The sequence below is a fragment of the Anarrhichthys ocellatus genome, unplaced genomic scaffold, assembly GCF_004355925.1.
Source record: "Anarrhichthys ocellatus isolate YVR2014 unplaced genomic scaffold, GSC_Weel_1.0 scaffold6, whole genome shotgun sequence".
Lineage (NCBI taxonomy): Eukaryota > Metazoa > Chordata > Actinopteri > Perciformes > Anarhichadidae > Anarrhichthys > Anarrhichthys ocellatus.
This window is the reverse complement of record NW_022280036.1, coordinates 15293916-15310614: the sequence shown is the minus strand read 5'-3', so window position 1 is coordinate 15310614 and position 16699 is coordinate 15293916. Positions and strand designations below refer to the sequence as shown.

General features: G+C 43.9%; 2 protein-coding genes across 3 annotated transcripts; one reads left to right on the top strand and one right to left on the bottom strand.

The window, feature by feature from the left end:
• usp8 (ubiquitin specific peptidase 8) lies at positions 1 to 10606 on the top strand. 2 transcript variants are annotated; one of them, XM_031846519.1, is made up of 20 exons: positions 1 to 91; positions 787 to 962; positions 1156 to 1300; positions 1417 to 1502; positions 1611 to 1752; positions 2007 to 2049; positions 2230 to 2401; positions 2640 to 2802; positions 2979 to 3120; positions 3687 to 3973; positions 4088 to 4585; positions 5096 to 5170; positions 5323 to 5621; positions 5820 to 6038; positions 6131 to 6341; positions 6627 to 6629; positions 7437 to 7673; positions 7970 to 8112; positions 8282 to 8414; positions 9040 to 10606. In XM_031846519.1, exons 2-20 carry the CDS (start codon positions 859 to 861, stop codon positions 9196 to 9198), a joined length of 3261 nt encoding a protein of 1086 aa, XP_031702379.1. In that variant the 5' UTR covers positions 1 to 91; positions 787 to 858; the 3' UTR covers positions 9199 to 10606. The 2 variants fall into 2 exon arrangements, with proteins under 2 accessions (XP_031702379.1, XP_031702380.1); XM_031846520.1 differs by lacking the exons at positions 1 to 91; positions 6627 to 6629 and having other exon boundaries at positions 859 to 962; positions 9040 to 9198.
• On the bottom strand, positions 9729 to 12683 carry LOC116383014 (putative ubiquitin carboxyl-terminal hydrolase 50). The gene is made up of 5 exons (XM_031846521.1): positions 12435 to 12683; positions 12118 to 12345; positions 11848 to 11990; positions 11181 to 11316; positions 9729 to 11009 (listed from the first exon to the last, which is right to left on the bottom strand). Exons 1-5 carry the CDS (start codon positions 12606 to 12608, stop codon positions 10821 to 10823), a joined length of 870 nt encoding a protein of 289 aa, XP_031702381.1. The 5' UTR covers positions 12609 to 12683; the 3' UTR covers positions 9729 to 10820.
• Positions 12684 to 16699: the final 4016 nt, after the last annotated feature.

Sequence of the window (16699 nt, the reverse complement as noted above, 5' to 3'; positions counted from 1 at the left end):
AGAGAAGAAGAAGAGGAGGAGGCGGAACAAGAAATCAGGAATCAGCTGTCAAAAAAAAGTAGCTGAAGTGTAAGCAACGGATCAGAAAGAGGTAATTTTAAAATGAACAGCATCTTATTAACAGACAGTCAGTTATTACTAGAGGGCGTCTTTTTACTGCTGAATGTGACCATAGCTGTGACTACCTGTGCAGCAACACTAGCTAGTTAAATAGCTAAACAACTTTAGCTGACCAAGCTGCGTCAGCTTTGAGCGTAGCTCACTAACTAACGTAGCTAGCTGAGAAGGTAACAACGCTAAGTTAACATTTAATTAGCGAGCTAAATTGTGTTTGTATTAAAGCAATGGTTGGTGTATAATCTAGGTTGAACAACACCAATGTTGTTTCCCGTTAGCTGTCCAACGGGCAACCGGTCAAGGCTAATGTTAGCCAGGAAACTGCTAGCTACTTGTTGTTGTCAATGTTGACATATCCCGCGCCAGCTAAATAACACCACAAGCTAGATAATATTGGCTAACAGTGAGAACAACAGCCTGGGGTAGCTGAGATCAGATGTAACGTTAAATATCATCGACATGTCATGTTTTCAGCCGGTCTAATTGTGGCCATTTTTAAATGCTTCATAACTTTAACTCAATTCGTTTAATTTAACTGTAATCTCGCTGAGACTGATACTATTGGAAGCCAACAGCAACTTATCTCTGAGCAAACGCTATTCAAAAATAGATTTGGACAGGAGTAGCTAGTTGGATGTTTTTGTTTATTTAGTTTCACGTGTATTCCAGGTATGTTCGGCTCCTGTGTGCAGCACTGACTGGTTTCCTGCCTGTGAGCTCTGACTGAACACGACCGCGAAGATGCCTGCAGTCTCCACCGGGGTCAGAGAGCTGTATCTGTCCACATCTCTGGGTGAACTCAATAAAAAGGCTGAAATTAAGCCAGACAAGACGAGCACCAGAAGGTAACGTTACGCTTTTTTGTTTACTGGTGTCAACCCAGTATGGCATACAGTAAGAACACACTCATAACACAGAGTAACTGTCTTTAAGTGAGGGCAGCCAGATGGGGATAACATACCAAAAAAGGCCCCTAGTCAAATCAAGGATATTGCAATGATATTAATTAAATTATTTTTGTAATTTGCTGTGTTGCAGCTATGTTCAGAGTGCCTGCAAACTCTTCAAGGTGGCAGAGGAGTGTCGTCTGGACAGAGATGAGGAGAAGGCGTATGTGCTGTACATGAAGTATCTAACAGTATATGACATTATCAAGAAAAGACCAGACTTCATGCAGCAACCGGTATAGTTAATAATTGTAAAACTGCGTCTTTTTTTCTGTGTATTTTTGATGTTGCTATGGAAATTTATCAAGAATTGGGTATTTCTATGTAATTCTTCTCTATTCCATTGTCCAAGGAGTATTACATGACCATGCTTGGGCCAAACAGCTTCAAGAAAGCCATCGAAGAAGCCGAGAAGCTCTCTGAAAGCCTTAAACTCAGGTTAGAGACTTGTCTTGGATTGTACACATGCTATTTATGCATAAGCTGCAAGGTAGCATATGAGGAATGTTTTTCTATTTTACTCGGCTAATCTTCACATTTTAACAGGTATGAGGAAGTTGAGGTTCGAAAAATACTTGAGGAGAAGGAGAGACAAGAGGAGAAGAAAAGGAGGGAGGAAATAACAGAGAAATATGGCGGTCGAAGCGCTCCAAAAGTGTCATCAGCAAACAAGAAGGACAGCAAAAAGGTAGAGATGTGCTGCATATTAAAACATACTCACATGAGACACTTGATTCAAATGGAAATTATACACTCACTGAATTTACGTAGTTTTACGTCTACAGTTCACATCATACCAGTAATAACAGCAACTCTGCTATTTTCATTAACAAATATATAAATGTCCTCGTAAGTAATAGTATGTTTATAATGGAGTTATTTCATGGAAGAGGAAATCAACATTAAAATATTAACAAGATGATTGTTGTGTCTGTATGTCAGGTGAAAGGAGAACAGAATGAACTCAAGAACACAACCTCAAAAGGTAAGCAGTTAACACAACGAGGTCTGATAAACCTATGTAGTCCTTTCTGAGGGGAGAATCATTCTAGGAACTGAGACATTTACTGACATTATGTTTAGTCTTAAACCCATGAAGTTTTGTGCAAATTTTAGTCCGTTATTACTTTTTATTTTGTGTTGATGGAATGACTTTATCTGGTAGCTGTGGTGCCAGCTGGTGGGATCTCAGCTGAGAGGCTTTTCCACATGATGAAGGACCAGACGATAACCTTAATTGTCATGGATGCCCGCAGCCACAGGAACTTTGAGGAGTCTCGCATTCAGGTCCCAGGCCAGACCTGCGTCAGTGTGCCTGAGGAGGCCATTAGTCCAGGGTGAGAAAGGGGTTATGAGACCAGGCTTCATACCTGATTTGATCTGACACTGAATGTGTCATTTGTAATCTGGTTTTGGAGGCATAATATGAAGGAATCTATTATGTTATTTATTTTTTCTAACTTGTTATTTTATTCCCTCTGCTTTTTGTCATTAACCGTCAAACAATGATAGATTTTAAAAAAAGTCAAATTCCTTAAACCTGACCTCCTGAACTGGTATGTCATGACTTTTTAGAATCACTGTGAATCAGATTGAGGCGAAGCTGCCGGAGGTGTCTAAAGAGCATTGGAGAAGGCGGGGATTTGTGGATTATATAGTCCTCCTGGACTGGTTCAGTTCTGTCACTGACCTGACTCTTGGCACCACCTTACAGAGCCTCAAAGATGCCCTCTTCAAGGTGTGTGTGTGTGTGTGTGTGTGTGTGTGTGTGTGTGTGTGTGTGTGTGTGTGTGTGGTTGTGGTTGTGTGGGGTTGTGGCCATTTGTGCACAGGCTTATGTGTGACTCCTAAAGTGTGAATAATAACAGCAGAGCTTTCCTGTGAAGTATAATAATATGTTTGCACACTGCCCAGTGGGACAGCATCACCATCCTGCGTAGTGAGCCGCTGGTGCTGGAGGGAGGTTACGAGAACTGGCTGTTGTTTTACCCCATGTACACGACCAACGCTAAAGTTCGCGCCCCTAGACAGGATATCATCAGCACCACCCCTCAGTGTGAGTATTACCAGCACTGCTTGGCTCTTTGTGTTTATCACATCACGTAGTTTGATTTATTGTTTGTGTTGATGCAGCGGCTTTTTTTTAAAAGAAAAAAAAGAAATTATAGCAGCAAATTGATAAGATTAGTAAAGTAAAATAGGTTTAATTTTGTTTCAGATTTATTTATTTATTTATTTTTTTTTAATCATATTTATTATTGAGTCCACAAAATCCATTTCTGAGCGTTGCATCCCACGTTATGCTTGTGTTTGCTGGACTTGATCCTTGACTAATGGGGACAACACATTGACAATCGGTCCGGTATTGAGCGAGAAAGCTGCAGACGGCAACCGCTAAACAGGCTGTGATGTTGTGGAAGAAAAATGTTTTATATCTCTGTCGGGTTTTTTTCCCACAAACTTGTCAGACACTTGTAATAACCTCAGCCTGTCGGTGACAAATGCAAGCACTTTTAGTGGACATACATTGGCGGTGAGGAGATTACATTATACAGTGAGATAAGGATGCTCTTTCTAAGAAAATGATTCTCTTTTTATTTACTTTCTTGATGTTTTGAACAGTGAACTTTAGCTACCCATCCCTCGAGGAACCAAAGCCTCCGACCCCACCTCCACCAGAGCCTGAGGTTACACCCAAGCCTCAGGAACCCTCTGCTCCTGTGCTGGTGAACGGGGTTCCACCAGCAGAACCCCCCACATCTGAAACTTCCATGGTTACCGACAGGCTGCCAGATGCTGTCGATTCCACCGTCGCAGGCTCCACAAATTCTGGGCAAGACCTTAGTCAGAAGGGCCCTGCGGCAGGCACATCCAGTCAGTCGCCTGCAACAACCAAGGCCTTCCCCCAGGTATTGTAACGGCCCTGATAACTAATATACTTTGGGAGAGTGCTAAATATTAAGAACTCTAGTGTGCTAAGCATCGCTCATGCTTTGTTTTATTCTCTTATCCTGCTGTCCCAGTTTGACCGTACCAAGAAACCCTCTGTCCGGGTGTCGAACGATCCCAAGCCCAGCCAGAACGGGTCAGCAAAGGACTCCTTGCAGAACGGCCGACTTGCCCCTGACCGCTCAGTCAAACCACCCCTCATCCCCAACACTTCTCTGTCTAAAGAAGAACAAAGCCAGATACACTCTGAGGCGGTGGCAGGGATGGAGAAGGCGAAGCAAGAGCAGGAGAAACGCAACCAGGAGCGTCGTGTAGAGGAAGAGAGACGGGAGAAGGACCAGAAGGAAAGGCTAGAAAGGGAGCAAAGTGAAAAGAGGAAGAAGGAAGATGAGGAGACTGGAACTCAGGAGAAAAAGAAACTGGAAAGGCAGAAGGCTGAAGAAGAGGAAGATAAAGAGAACAGGGGGCGGGTCGGGAAGGAGAGGAGGGGTAAGGAGCAGAACTCTGACACTCCCTCCAAGAGTATGTCTCTGGACTCTCCTGCTCCCAACCATATCGTTAGTGAAATTAAGGTGAGTTGTTTTATTTGCATTTATTGCCTCTTTGTGACAGTATTGAGAAAGAGACTGGACATTATATAGTTACCCAGAATGACATGACAGAATGACCAAATACTGTTACTTTCACTTTTAGTTCCATTTGTATAGTTTCTCTCTTGGGCTCAGCCACTAGCTCGAGCTGTCCAGCTCTTTCCATTCAGACTGACCGCCGACGTTTGTTTGATGTGGAGATTGTAAATAGATAAAAACAAACAAATACATGTGCAATTAGGTCAGTTGAGAAGAAATACTGTAGACACAAGTTGGTGTTGTAGATATTCTCAAATTTGTTTTGTTTAAAAAGACAAAAACAAGAATGTTTTGTCAATTGTTTTATGCTGAACAACGCTGACGTGCCCGTGACATTGGGCTTCAGAAATACCTATTATTTCTCTTGTCCTCACCATGAAAGTCCCTCGTGATTATTTTTGTAGAGAACCTTTAGGTGAAGATGGTGTGTGTGTGTCCGTGTCCGTCCCACAGAGGGAGCCCCTGACCCGAGCAAGGAGTGAGGAGATGGGTAGGAGTGTACCAGGCCTTCCAGTCGGTTGGATGAAGGTACCAGATGTTTAAATCTGAAATATGTTGAGTCTTTTGGTGTAGTCAGAGATGAAAGTTAAATAAAAAGCGTATATTTGAATTGAGAAATAATTATTCTTCTCCCTAATGTTCTATCTCTTTTTATGTTCACCCCTCCATTTATTGGCTAGTTCCTTGACACGGTGACAGGGACCTACCGATACTACCATTCCCCAACCAACCGTGTCCACCTCTACCCTCCTGAGGTCACTGTTCCCCAGACCCCACCCTCCACGCCGCCAACAGTCAAACAGAAACCACCGCGAGCAGCTGAGCCAGACACCAGCAGTGAGCAAGAGCGGGAACAGTCTAAACTGAAACGCTCCTACTCCTCCCCTGATATCAGCCAGGACTTGAGAGAGGAGGCCCAGAAGAAGGCTGCCGCCCCGATCACTGCTGCTGTCATACCCACCATCAACAGAGAGACAAAGTAAGGCACACGGATGTTTTAATTCAATTCCAGGAAGTCCAGGAACTGTAATAAATGGACAATGTCCTGCATCTAGTATCTGTTGTCGTAATCTAATCTGCAGTGTATCTCGTTAGACTATATTACTTATATTTCCTTTAGTCTTATCTCTGCAGAAACTAGTCTGGCTTCCTCTCATTGTGCTCCTCTGCCTTTCAGACCTCCTAGTAAAGTCTACTCTAAAGTGGAGATTGTTCGGCCATCAGCTGCCAAAATTCGCAACCTGAATCCTTCATTTGGAGGTCTGGGTCCATCACTGACTGGCCTTCGTAACATGGGCAACACCTGCTACATGAACTCCATCTTGCAGTGTCTGTGTAACACTACGGGCATGGCTGAGTACTTCAACAACAATTACTACCTGGAGGACATCAACAGGTCGGGGCCCAGATAGGTGCAATCACTGACCATAAAGATTCATGCAAAGGCAATCATTTAACATCTCTACCTCCGCTCTCTTCCTCTGACAGGTACAACATACTGGGCCATAAAGGGGAGGTGGCAGAGGAGTTTGGTGTGATCATGAAGGCCCTGTGGGCTGGTCTGTACAAGTGCATCAGTCCGCGGGACTTCAAGATCACCATAGGCAAGATCAATGACCAATTTGCGGGCTATGACCAGCAAGACTCCCAGGAGCTGCTGCTGTTCCTCATGGATGGGCTCCACGAGGACCTCAACAAGGTAGCGCACACACCTGTTTCATGCAACATCAGTGTGGCATTAATAAAGTCTTAAAAGTCTTGAGAAACACTTGCATCTAAACGTGCTCGCCCTGAATTAAATCTTGAGTGAATAAATAATAAGTAATTTATTCATTTTAACCATGGCTTTCTATGGCTTGTCTTTTACAACCCCCGTATGTTGTTGCACATATGCCTGTTGACGATAAAACTGTAGTATTTTGTCATTTTCCTTCTTTCTGTTTTTTTTTTTTTTTCACCTGGTTTCATTTTGATGGCAAATTAGAGAGTAAGTAAATAGCTGTGTGTCCTTGGTCCTCCTCCTGCAGCAGTGTGTGTGTGTGTGTGTGTGTGTGTGGCGTGTCTGCATCTGTCTGGTCTGATGCTCTGTCAGAACCTCTGTGCATGTAGACCCAAGACATGCCTCATTGCCTGTATCGAATGATTTTACTGGCTTCATGTGCACTTGAATGGGGAAAGGACGAGGTGAATCTTCCTTTTTCCTAGTGAAGGCCACATGCTGTCGGAGATGGTTCTTAGAAGAACAGGCAGCTTTGAGATACTTTGACAACTGTCTCCACCTGGGGTTGAGTTGAAGTAATGCATTCACCACAATTTAATATCGAGCTATTCACTCTTTTAAAATTTGAAGGATGAAGTGCCATTTAGGTGGTGAAGGCTGATAATGTGCATTTCTCATGCAACACACCATTTCATCACATCCCCTTTTGTGTGATGTTCAGACCCGTCTGCCATCAGGCTGGCCCCGTCTCAGTCCACTGTGTCTCTCCGCACTAAATGATAAATCAGTCAGTCTAATTAATGAGATGTTAATTAGAAAGGGTTTACCCGCCTCTCATATCTTCCTACATGTCATAATTTAAGTGATTTGGCTGAAACGCATGCTAATGAAGCTGAAAGAGATTAGATAGGTGTTTATCATTTTAGATATTTAGTTCTGTTTTCTCAACGCTTACTGTATCGTAGTCATTACCAGTATATCATGTATCTGCCATGAGTCATGAAGGTAGGTTTTGCTAACACCTACAGCAGCAGCTGTGCTTGTGTACCAACACGTTTCCCTCTCTGGTGTCAGGCGGACAACAGGAAGCGGTACAAGGAGGAGGAAAACGACCATCTGGATGATCAGACGGCAGCCGACTTGGCCTGGAGCAAACACAAGCTGCTCAATGAGTCCATCATTGTAGCACTGTTCCAGGGGCAGTTCAAGTCCACTGTGCAGTGTCTGACCTGCCACCGCAAGTCACGGACATTTGAGACCTTTATGTACCTGTCGCTGCCTCTGGCCTCCACCAGCAAGTGCTCCCTGCAGGTCGGTCAGACATTAAACATGTGAATCACAGCGTGTGTCGGGAGCTTGTCAGAGCTTGTCCTTTTTATTGAGGCACATAGCTACTCAAAGTAAAAACACGTTACTTTCATCTTCACACAACATTTTCACCTGTTTACACTGTGCTATTGAGTTTCACAGTATTTTTCTTGACAAACACACAAGACATTTTCTGACTACATCTTCGAGGCTTAAAATGTGTCCTGAGTTTCTATGTATCAAAAATAAAAAGGCTACTTTGTTGTGCTTGACTGATTTTGTTCTCTGTTTCTTGGCAGGATTGTCTGAGGCTGTTCTCCAAAGAAGAGAAGCTGACCGACAACAACAAGGTGTTCTGCAGACACTGCAAGGCCCACAGAGATTCCACCAAGAAACTGGAGATCTGGAAGGTCCCGCCCATCGTCCTGGTGCACTTAAAACGGTCCGTAGTCCTGTTTGCGTTCAAAATAATGTAGACAAAGACCAAATTCTTTGTCCCCTGCCTTAGTACAACTAAATACACACGTTCACTGTTTAGGAAATCAGATCAGCATTTTTCTCACTGTTCTCACATTGACACTCTTTTTCTCTAATGGGCGTAATTTCTGCAGGTTCTCCTACGAGGGGAGGTGGAAGCAGAAGCTGCAGACTCATGTCGACTTCCCTCTAGACACTCTGGACCTGACCCAGTACGTCATTGGACCAAATCAGACACCGAAGAGATACTGCCTTTATGGAGTTTCTGTAAGTAAAAGTGAAATTGGTTATGTTGTGAAGTGTATTTCAAAAAAAAAAAAATTAATATTTATGTATTTTTTATTTGGACAAACGGTAAAACAAAATGAATATGTTACAGAAGAGGTTAAGAGATGCACACCAGAGAGCAATGTAGTATTATTGTATTATATTGTTATATCTTGTTCATCTCCTATAAAGCGGTCAGTCCTTATTGGTAGAGCCCATAAATAGTTTGAAAAAAAGCCAATAACAAATTTGTGTACCAATGTTTTGGCCCCGTGACGGCAAGACAAAGTGACTATAGGGTTTGTTAATCCTGAGAGACGAGCAAAGAAAATCCAGCTTGTAGGTAGACGGGCATGGTCGCCTCTCCCATCATTACATCCGGGACAAATAAAATGATTGAGCGGGCTTATCGGGTCCTGCCACAGATACCGGATCCTTTTCTCTTTCTTTGTCAGAGCATTTCATTTATCTGTTGCTATCGGGATGTAAATAGAATTTCATCAAATGCAACAAAAGCTGTTTCTGAGGAACATCACCAACCTTATCTCTTCAGCTCATATTCAAATGAGAAACAATCACATCCTAATAATGATGTGCTGTTAACCCTCTTCTTTTCCACTACCAGAACCACTACGGGGGTTTAGACGGTGGCCACTACACAGCCTACTGTAAGAACGCGCCCAAACAGCGCTGGTACAAGTTTGATGACCACGAGGTGACCGACATCTCCACCACCACCGTCAAGTCCTCCGCAGCCTACATCCTGTTTTACTCCGCCCTGTGATGGAGCCGTCGGACACGAAGACAGAATACTACACCAGAGCAGCGGAGCTCAAGAGCCTAGAGGTTGATTTTTTTTTTTTTTTTTTTTTTTTTTTAATCACAGCTCTGAGGACCTGGTGCACGTAGTTGCAGGTTCAGTAGTCGTGTATGAGCACACGAGGACGCACTCGAGCGAGTGGCGACGAGATCCCGTCTGTGGCAGATCTGAGGAATGTGCAGACAGCACAATGCTTCAGCTACTAGAGGACCTTATACCTGTTAAAACATGCCGTCTGTTCATATTACTGATCATCTAGCGAATAAACGGATGCTCCTTTTACTCTGACTTCTCGGTAGTTGTGTTGTAGGGCTGACAGCTGGTTCAGATGCTCTTCGCTCTCATTTCTGTTGCACTCGGCGGGGACGGCTGTATCGCAGAACTTGATCAGCTTCCTTGTACCGTGTCTACACCGGGGTCAACCGTTAGACGGCATGTACATACTTACCGATGCTGATGTTGCACATTCAAAAATGTAAATACTGGAGGGCAAGGTGTTAATCTGTTAAGTGACCAAATTAGAATTTTTTCTTTGAACGTAGCAGCCATCATAGTATCACCATATTCATAACGACAGACTGTGTTTTAGGGGTTGAACTCGATAGACTTCTGTTGTTTAACATGATGTTAAAGGGGATGGAGGAGACCGTGAGCGTTGACTTTTGCATTCTTCCTTAAGAGAGGAGGGACCGGAGAGTGTTGCGTGTTCATATTAGCCACATTGTTGCACTCACACATTATACAATCAATTTAAGTTGTTTATGTAGAGCACTTTGTTGAACAGCAGACATTAATACTCGACTCGGAACGCTTTAAAACTATACTGATGCTGAGAGCTCGGCTGTCTTGCTGTTACCTGCTTCTATAAAGGTTGTTGTAAAATGTGTTCTCTGTTAAACATACGTAACTCTTTACATTATTATATTCAAACACAAAAACTATTTAGAGGACAAACTACTGGGATAACTTGGCATCCTTCTCGGCTTACATCAGTGCTGCTGGTTGTGAAAGTTTCCAGGAGGCTGTAATTTAGATTTATCTGATTTATTTTGTTTCTGTGTTCAGTACTGACCCGGGAGAATATGAAGACTTGAGAAATTGACCTTATTCGCTTACAGAAGCGTCAACATTTGCTGCCTGACTGACTGACATGAGCAAGCACAAAGTGTACCGATGTATCTTCTGAACGGACCAGAGATCTGAGGCGACAGGATTTGACTTCTTAAGTAAAGTTTTATTGCCAAGCATGAGATCATAATCTGTTTTCTTTTTACTTGTACATGTTGATTTTATTTCTTAATGGTCTTTCAGATATAACAATTATATTAACCTCCTACAACTCATGACTATTTATTAAAACTGCTTCAAATTACTGTTTGTGTGACTTTTCTTTTAGGATAAATCGGCTAACGGCTGAATGAAACCCTCCTGTTATGTTCTAGTCTCGTCGTTCCTGAGGCTATACCGATACCGTGTGTGATCATTAGAAAAAAACAACAGTTTAAAAAAACAAAAGCTTGGATAAAACAAGAAAAAGGAAGTTGAAACTCGGTCCCCTCGTGGATTTGGCCTGCTGGTTGGAGAGCTCAGAGTCCGTGGATCTTTGGCTTTTGAAAGGGCTTGCGGCTGTAGAGCAGCACATAGGCATTCGGAGATTGAACGAGGCTGTCCCGTACCTCTCTGACCGCTGAGTCGTCAAAACAGTGCCAGGATCTAGTCAAGGCGTTGTGACACAGAGCTGTGTAGTGACCCATGTTCAGGTGACCTGTGTGGTTCTAGAAAAGGGAAATTTACATGAAAATTATGACAGACAAAAGTTTTGGACAAAATCAAAACTCCATTTGTCCGTAATGCATCATTTCACGCTAATATTACTATACTTTGGTGTGTGTGTGTGTGTGTGTGTGTGTGTGTGTGTGTGTGTGTGTACTTGTGTACACACTGACCACAATAGCATAGAGGCGGTATGAAGAGTATAAGGTGTTCTGTTCTGAGCTGGATAGAAACGGGGCGAGATCGAGTCTCGAGGAGAAAACGACGTTAGTCCTCAGTTTCACCTGGTTCTTCCCCTTACAACCAAACCTGCAGAGGAGATAAAGATCACATTGATTAACAGCTAATAATACCCACAGCAGTATCTCCAGGGTATTTAGACATAGCCCTTCATAATTACTCATATTAGTGCATTTTTATGCAGACAATTCACTAATGCACACGGTTGATTGTGATGGTCTGTTGCTCAATATGGATACAGGCCCCATAACGTTAGGAATGTTCACTCGCAGTTAAATCATCCAGAATTTAAAATCTTCTCAAGTTAGTATCTGGAGTCTTTCTCTCAGCTTCCACATGTTTGCCAGTTTGTCAAAGCTCAAGAATGAAGTTTGAAACTGAACTTCTAAACCAACATGGACTAAAAGTCCTTAAATGGCAACTAGGCAAAGAACATCTGCTTATGAAGATCATGCAGACCTTTAAGGTGAGATTATTTTATCAGTGATGACTTAAGTTTTTATTCTCATGCATTTCACAATAACTAAAGGTTCATGAATTTAACTTGTGCTCTTACTGTTAAGTGTCACCTTTAACAGGTTGTGTTTTGTGTCCACCCACCGTTTCAGGTGCAACATAAGGATTTCAGGAGGTTTGTCCAAACAAGTGAGGACTGTTGTTTCTCTCCTCTCCCCACACACCGAACACTGCATCTGCTCTCCCTCGGTCAGGATAGTCTGCTCGAAGAACAGTGACAGGCAATCCTGCACAACGAAGAGGCAGAAATGAGTGGGGAAGCACCAAGACCACCAATATCTTAAAAAAACGTGACATGCATACAGTCTGGTGGACGTTTGGTGCAAAGTGGCACCTGCAGGTGTTAAAGGGTACCTGAATGGAGCACTTAATGATGTCTGTTGGAATCGGTAGTGACAGTACAGTGAAGGTCTGAGTGCTGTGTGTCTGGAGGCCGCAGTGCATACAGAGGGTCCTGTAGCCGAGCTGGCCCTCGAACAAACGCGAGACAACGGTGGTGGACTCCATCGCTGCGGTGGCACAGTTTCTGTTCTGGTCTCGCCTCGACCGTCGTATTGAGGAGCGCATCGGGCGCTTTGCAACCTTGTAAACAAACAGACACAGATCTACTCATTCTGTAAGGTGTGGTGATTGGCCACAGAGAGGTACGCGTCGTGGACGTGCCGCCGCACCTTTTTGAGGTCGTCGTCGAGTGCGTTGAGGAGAAAGAGCAGCAATTCCTGGGCGTCTTGTTGGGAGTAGTTGTTGAACTGGGGGAGTATGGAGCACATCACAGACCTAGCCTCCACAGGGGCACAGCTGGAGCTGCTTCCCAGCCACATCTCCTCCAGCAGGCGGACAAACATCTCGGCCACACGGCACTTCGACCTGCTTGGACAGAGGTTAAACCGCTGGGAAAACACGACAGTCTCTGTCAGAGAGAGAGACGACGGTGGGGGGGGGTCTTACCTTCCCAGCTCTTTGCGAGTGTCCTGATTAAGGAGGTGCTCCACGAGGGGCACAGTGGAACACAAACACTGTAACACAGCATTTAAGTAGCAGGAGTTGCCCGAGTTGTCCAAACCGCACACTCCTGCTCTGTTCCACCCGTGCAGCCGCACTGCAGAGCTGCAGCCTTGTTGCTCATTTTCCACCACCTGACCACGACTGATGCTATTTGTCCTGCAAGACCAGTGAACAGAAATCAAAACATTATCATCAACGTTGCACATCATTTGATGTAGTCTCAATAATTGTAAATTTCATATATTTGTATTTTGGACTGAAGAAATGTATAACTCATAACATAATCGGTTAATTGAAAAAAACAACCAGCATATTTTTAAATATTGATGATAATTATAAGTCACCACCCTCATATTAAAACGATCAACCCAGTTTACACTAATAGACCAATAGCACAAACGTTACGTCTTGCACAACTGTGTCTTAATTAAATGACCCAAATTGTGCACTATCCTGAGAAAATGTAATTCCACATTTTGTTAGTTTGTCGATGCCATATTGAGTCATTCTCAGCTGAAGTTGCACTGAAATCAATTGAATTGAATTCAGAATAACCGAGACTTCCACAGCTCGCCTCGATGCAAATATATTTTTAGGCTTCAAATGCTTTCAAAAATAGAAGTTATCACTCGCTTGCCTTTTTTCTTTGTTGTTTCAAACATGTAATACTGTGAAGGCTATTATTAGCTTGAATAGAAACGTAAGAGTAAGACTGACCTTTGCTTAGAATGATTTGTGAAGCCTGTCTCTTGGCATGAGCTGCTGCTTAGTCGTTGCAGAGCAGGCACAGTGACGCTGCTGTCCTCGGCCAGCTTGGAGGCCAGAGTTCTGGTGAACTCTGTCAGGTGGACCTGCTTGTCTGAGCCCTGCCTCTGCAGAGTGTGGAGCATAAATGTGTTGATGCAGATGACGTGTAGCGTCACCCAAAGGCCTGGGAGAAACACATCTGATCCCTTCAGGTCTGACGAAGGAAACAGAGCAGGTCCAGTCCAACCCTGCAGGTGGGCCACTAGTGGAGACGGTGAGTCCTCAGATCGGAGCTGATCGGGTACGAGTGGTGGAGATGAAGATGATCTTTCAACAGTCGGGGCAAAATTAATATCCACCCCTAAGCCAGAGAAAATGTCTGTGAGCCCCCAAGCAGAGCTGTCCAGCTGAACCAGGTGTCTGTGGCTGCAGAAAGGTCTCAGCAGGTGTCTGACCACCTGCTCAACTACAGTTGCCCTGCTCTGCCTCTGGAGTCGCTCTGGACAATACAGATACATGTTACAGATGAACCCGGAGCTGGTGTCACAGAGGAGGGCAAGATGGAGAGCGCAAGGACCCTGCTGGTAGGAAAGTCTGTATTTCTTCACCGCCAGTTTGTGGCCAGGTGTGTATAAGGCCTGGTAGTGCCTGGTTAAGTGGCTACAGAACGCAGAGAGGGTTTCCAACTTGTCTCCATCCTCCAGTCTGGTCAGAGACAGGAGGTTGTTCTGGAAGCTGTTTCTCTTCAGGACGCCCTGCCATCCATCCAGTCTCAGGGTCAACTCGGAGCCAAAGCTCCAGTTCTCCCCTACAGACAGACCGCTCCGCAGGACTATGGAGAACCATGTTAACGCCTCGGCATACTCCTCCTCAGAGAGATCTGCACTCTGCTCTCTGCTCTGGTTGTACGACGGACGTCTCGCCCCTGGCTTCACTCCAGCGGCTCTCCTGATCAGCTCCCGAATGGCTCCTCTGTCCAGCACTTCAAGCAGGAGCTCTCTGGCTGTATGGTACACCTGGTAAGTGGGTCCAGTCTGAATCCTTGTGAGCGGCTTCACTTTTTTGGACCTGAATATATTTGGTAAACAAAAGATGTCCCTCTGGGAGTCTCCATGCAGCTCATCCACTAGGTGGCACTCCTCTGACGTCCAGGTGCACTCCCTCACGGACAAAGCCTTGGCCTTCATCTCAGCCTCTCTGCTTGGTCACAATAGAGACCTCTGATCTGAAGCCACTATGACGTGTCAAAAAGATGTAATTGCCGTTCGCCTGAAGTCCTCCCTGTAGCCCGTTTAGTTTGATGACAAAATGAGCAGATATCCAGGACACAGAACGCGGTGCTTCTCTTATCCTATAGGCTGCCTGAGGAACAAGCTGTACATGTAAGTGTGTGCGTTGATGAGTGACACTCAGGAGAATCTGCTGTTGAGGTAAATCCCCAGAGATCTACTGTAGCCAGACAACTGTGTCTTAGCGACCTGTAAACGCAACACTTGAAGCGCAGTGCACCTTTCGTGACATGTTCTTGTCCTCAGCAGACCATTGGGAAGCTAATAGGAACCCTGTATGTTATCAGTTTGCTTCATAATGTAACCGTCAGTCATTATTTGAGGTCTAAACTTTCATACACTCCTTCAGATGGGACTCTGTAGAATATATTTTGAGAAAAAACAATGCTGCATTAATACACGTGTAACAATTGTAGAAGCTATTACTTTGCTTGAATGTGGAAGGCACGCACACCAGCATGTCTATAATTGTTGGTCTAAATCGCTGCTGCTGCTACTATTTTACCAATAGGTGTTGCAGGTTGGACTAGAGGTGCAGATGTTTTATTTGTGGCTTTGAATTTCCTGGTTTTAGGGGCATTACAGTCAATGATAGTGTTCTTGTTTTACAGAACTCGTTCCATTGGGGCAGGATCAGTTCAATTTATTAAGTCTGGACAATTTCAGCCAAGTTATTGGGCTAACATTCTGTGTTTTGACAAAACACATTTATGCTGCTAGAGTAGCTCTTAAAATTCCCCATACGGGACCAGACGGGTCTGTTGTAAGCCTTTACTTTGGCTTCAGCACAGTTGCAATATTCCTAGCTGGTTGTCTGTGAAATGCAAGACACAAAAACAAAAGGCATTTCTCAGCATTGTTTTGCTTAATTAGTTTCAAAATGAGTTCAGGTCCACAAAGTGTCCAAGTTCATTTCAAAACGACCCTGCTCTTCTATTTTTACCCGTAAGAGAAGTAACATTTTAAGATGATATGATATGACACTAACCCTGGGCATTTCTGACCTGCACAAGAATGACTAAACAAGCAATAACAGTTTCTCGGTAGCTGTCTTTGGAAAGTGTTTTTTTCCACGGTATGCTGCAGCACAATACCCTGCCTTCTGTCATCGGGGGTGGAAGAATCACACAATTACCTCGAGGGTTCTGTAAGCTCTTGTGCATAAATCAATTCCACTCTCAAACTCAAAATATGTTAATCCATTAATATCAAAGGCCATCTTCTTTCCTTCACTACGCCCTTTGAGCTTTCTGCGCCTCCTAATTTAAGACTCAGTCATTTACACACAGAAAACATATCCACTGTTACTGGATGTGCTTTTATGTGAAGTGGCCAGTTCATGTCACCCACACAATGGATAAGAAAATACACAAGTGATGATTTAATTTCATGTAGGAGTCTCCAGTAATACATATGTAGGCGATATTTTGCAGTGAAACACCACTCAAATGATCTTCTGAAAACACAATTCTAGCACCTGGCCTCACTCTCTTTCTTCCCTCCTTCTTTCCTTGCTTCCTTCCTTCCTTCCTTCTTATGCCATGTTCACACCTGTAGCTGTCTAGCTCTCTATAGCTCTATCTCTAATTCAATTCAAATCAGCTTTATTGGCTGTTCAGGTTACATTATTGCCGAAGCTAAATGACATATTCCAGAATAACTATATTTTACCTGAGAACAGCCTGACTTCCCTGATTAGTCTGTTCTGCCTGTGACGGCCAGTTTCTATGGCTGTACATTGTCATTGTCGAAACATTTTCCTCAGTTTCATCAGTTACAGTGATCAGGTACTCCTCTGTTTAGGGTCAAATGGAATTGTAAGTTACTTTGGTATTTTCGTCCCAATATTTGACAGAGTGTGGTCAGAGTATAGCATGTTGGAAGAAGTCAAACGT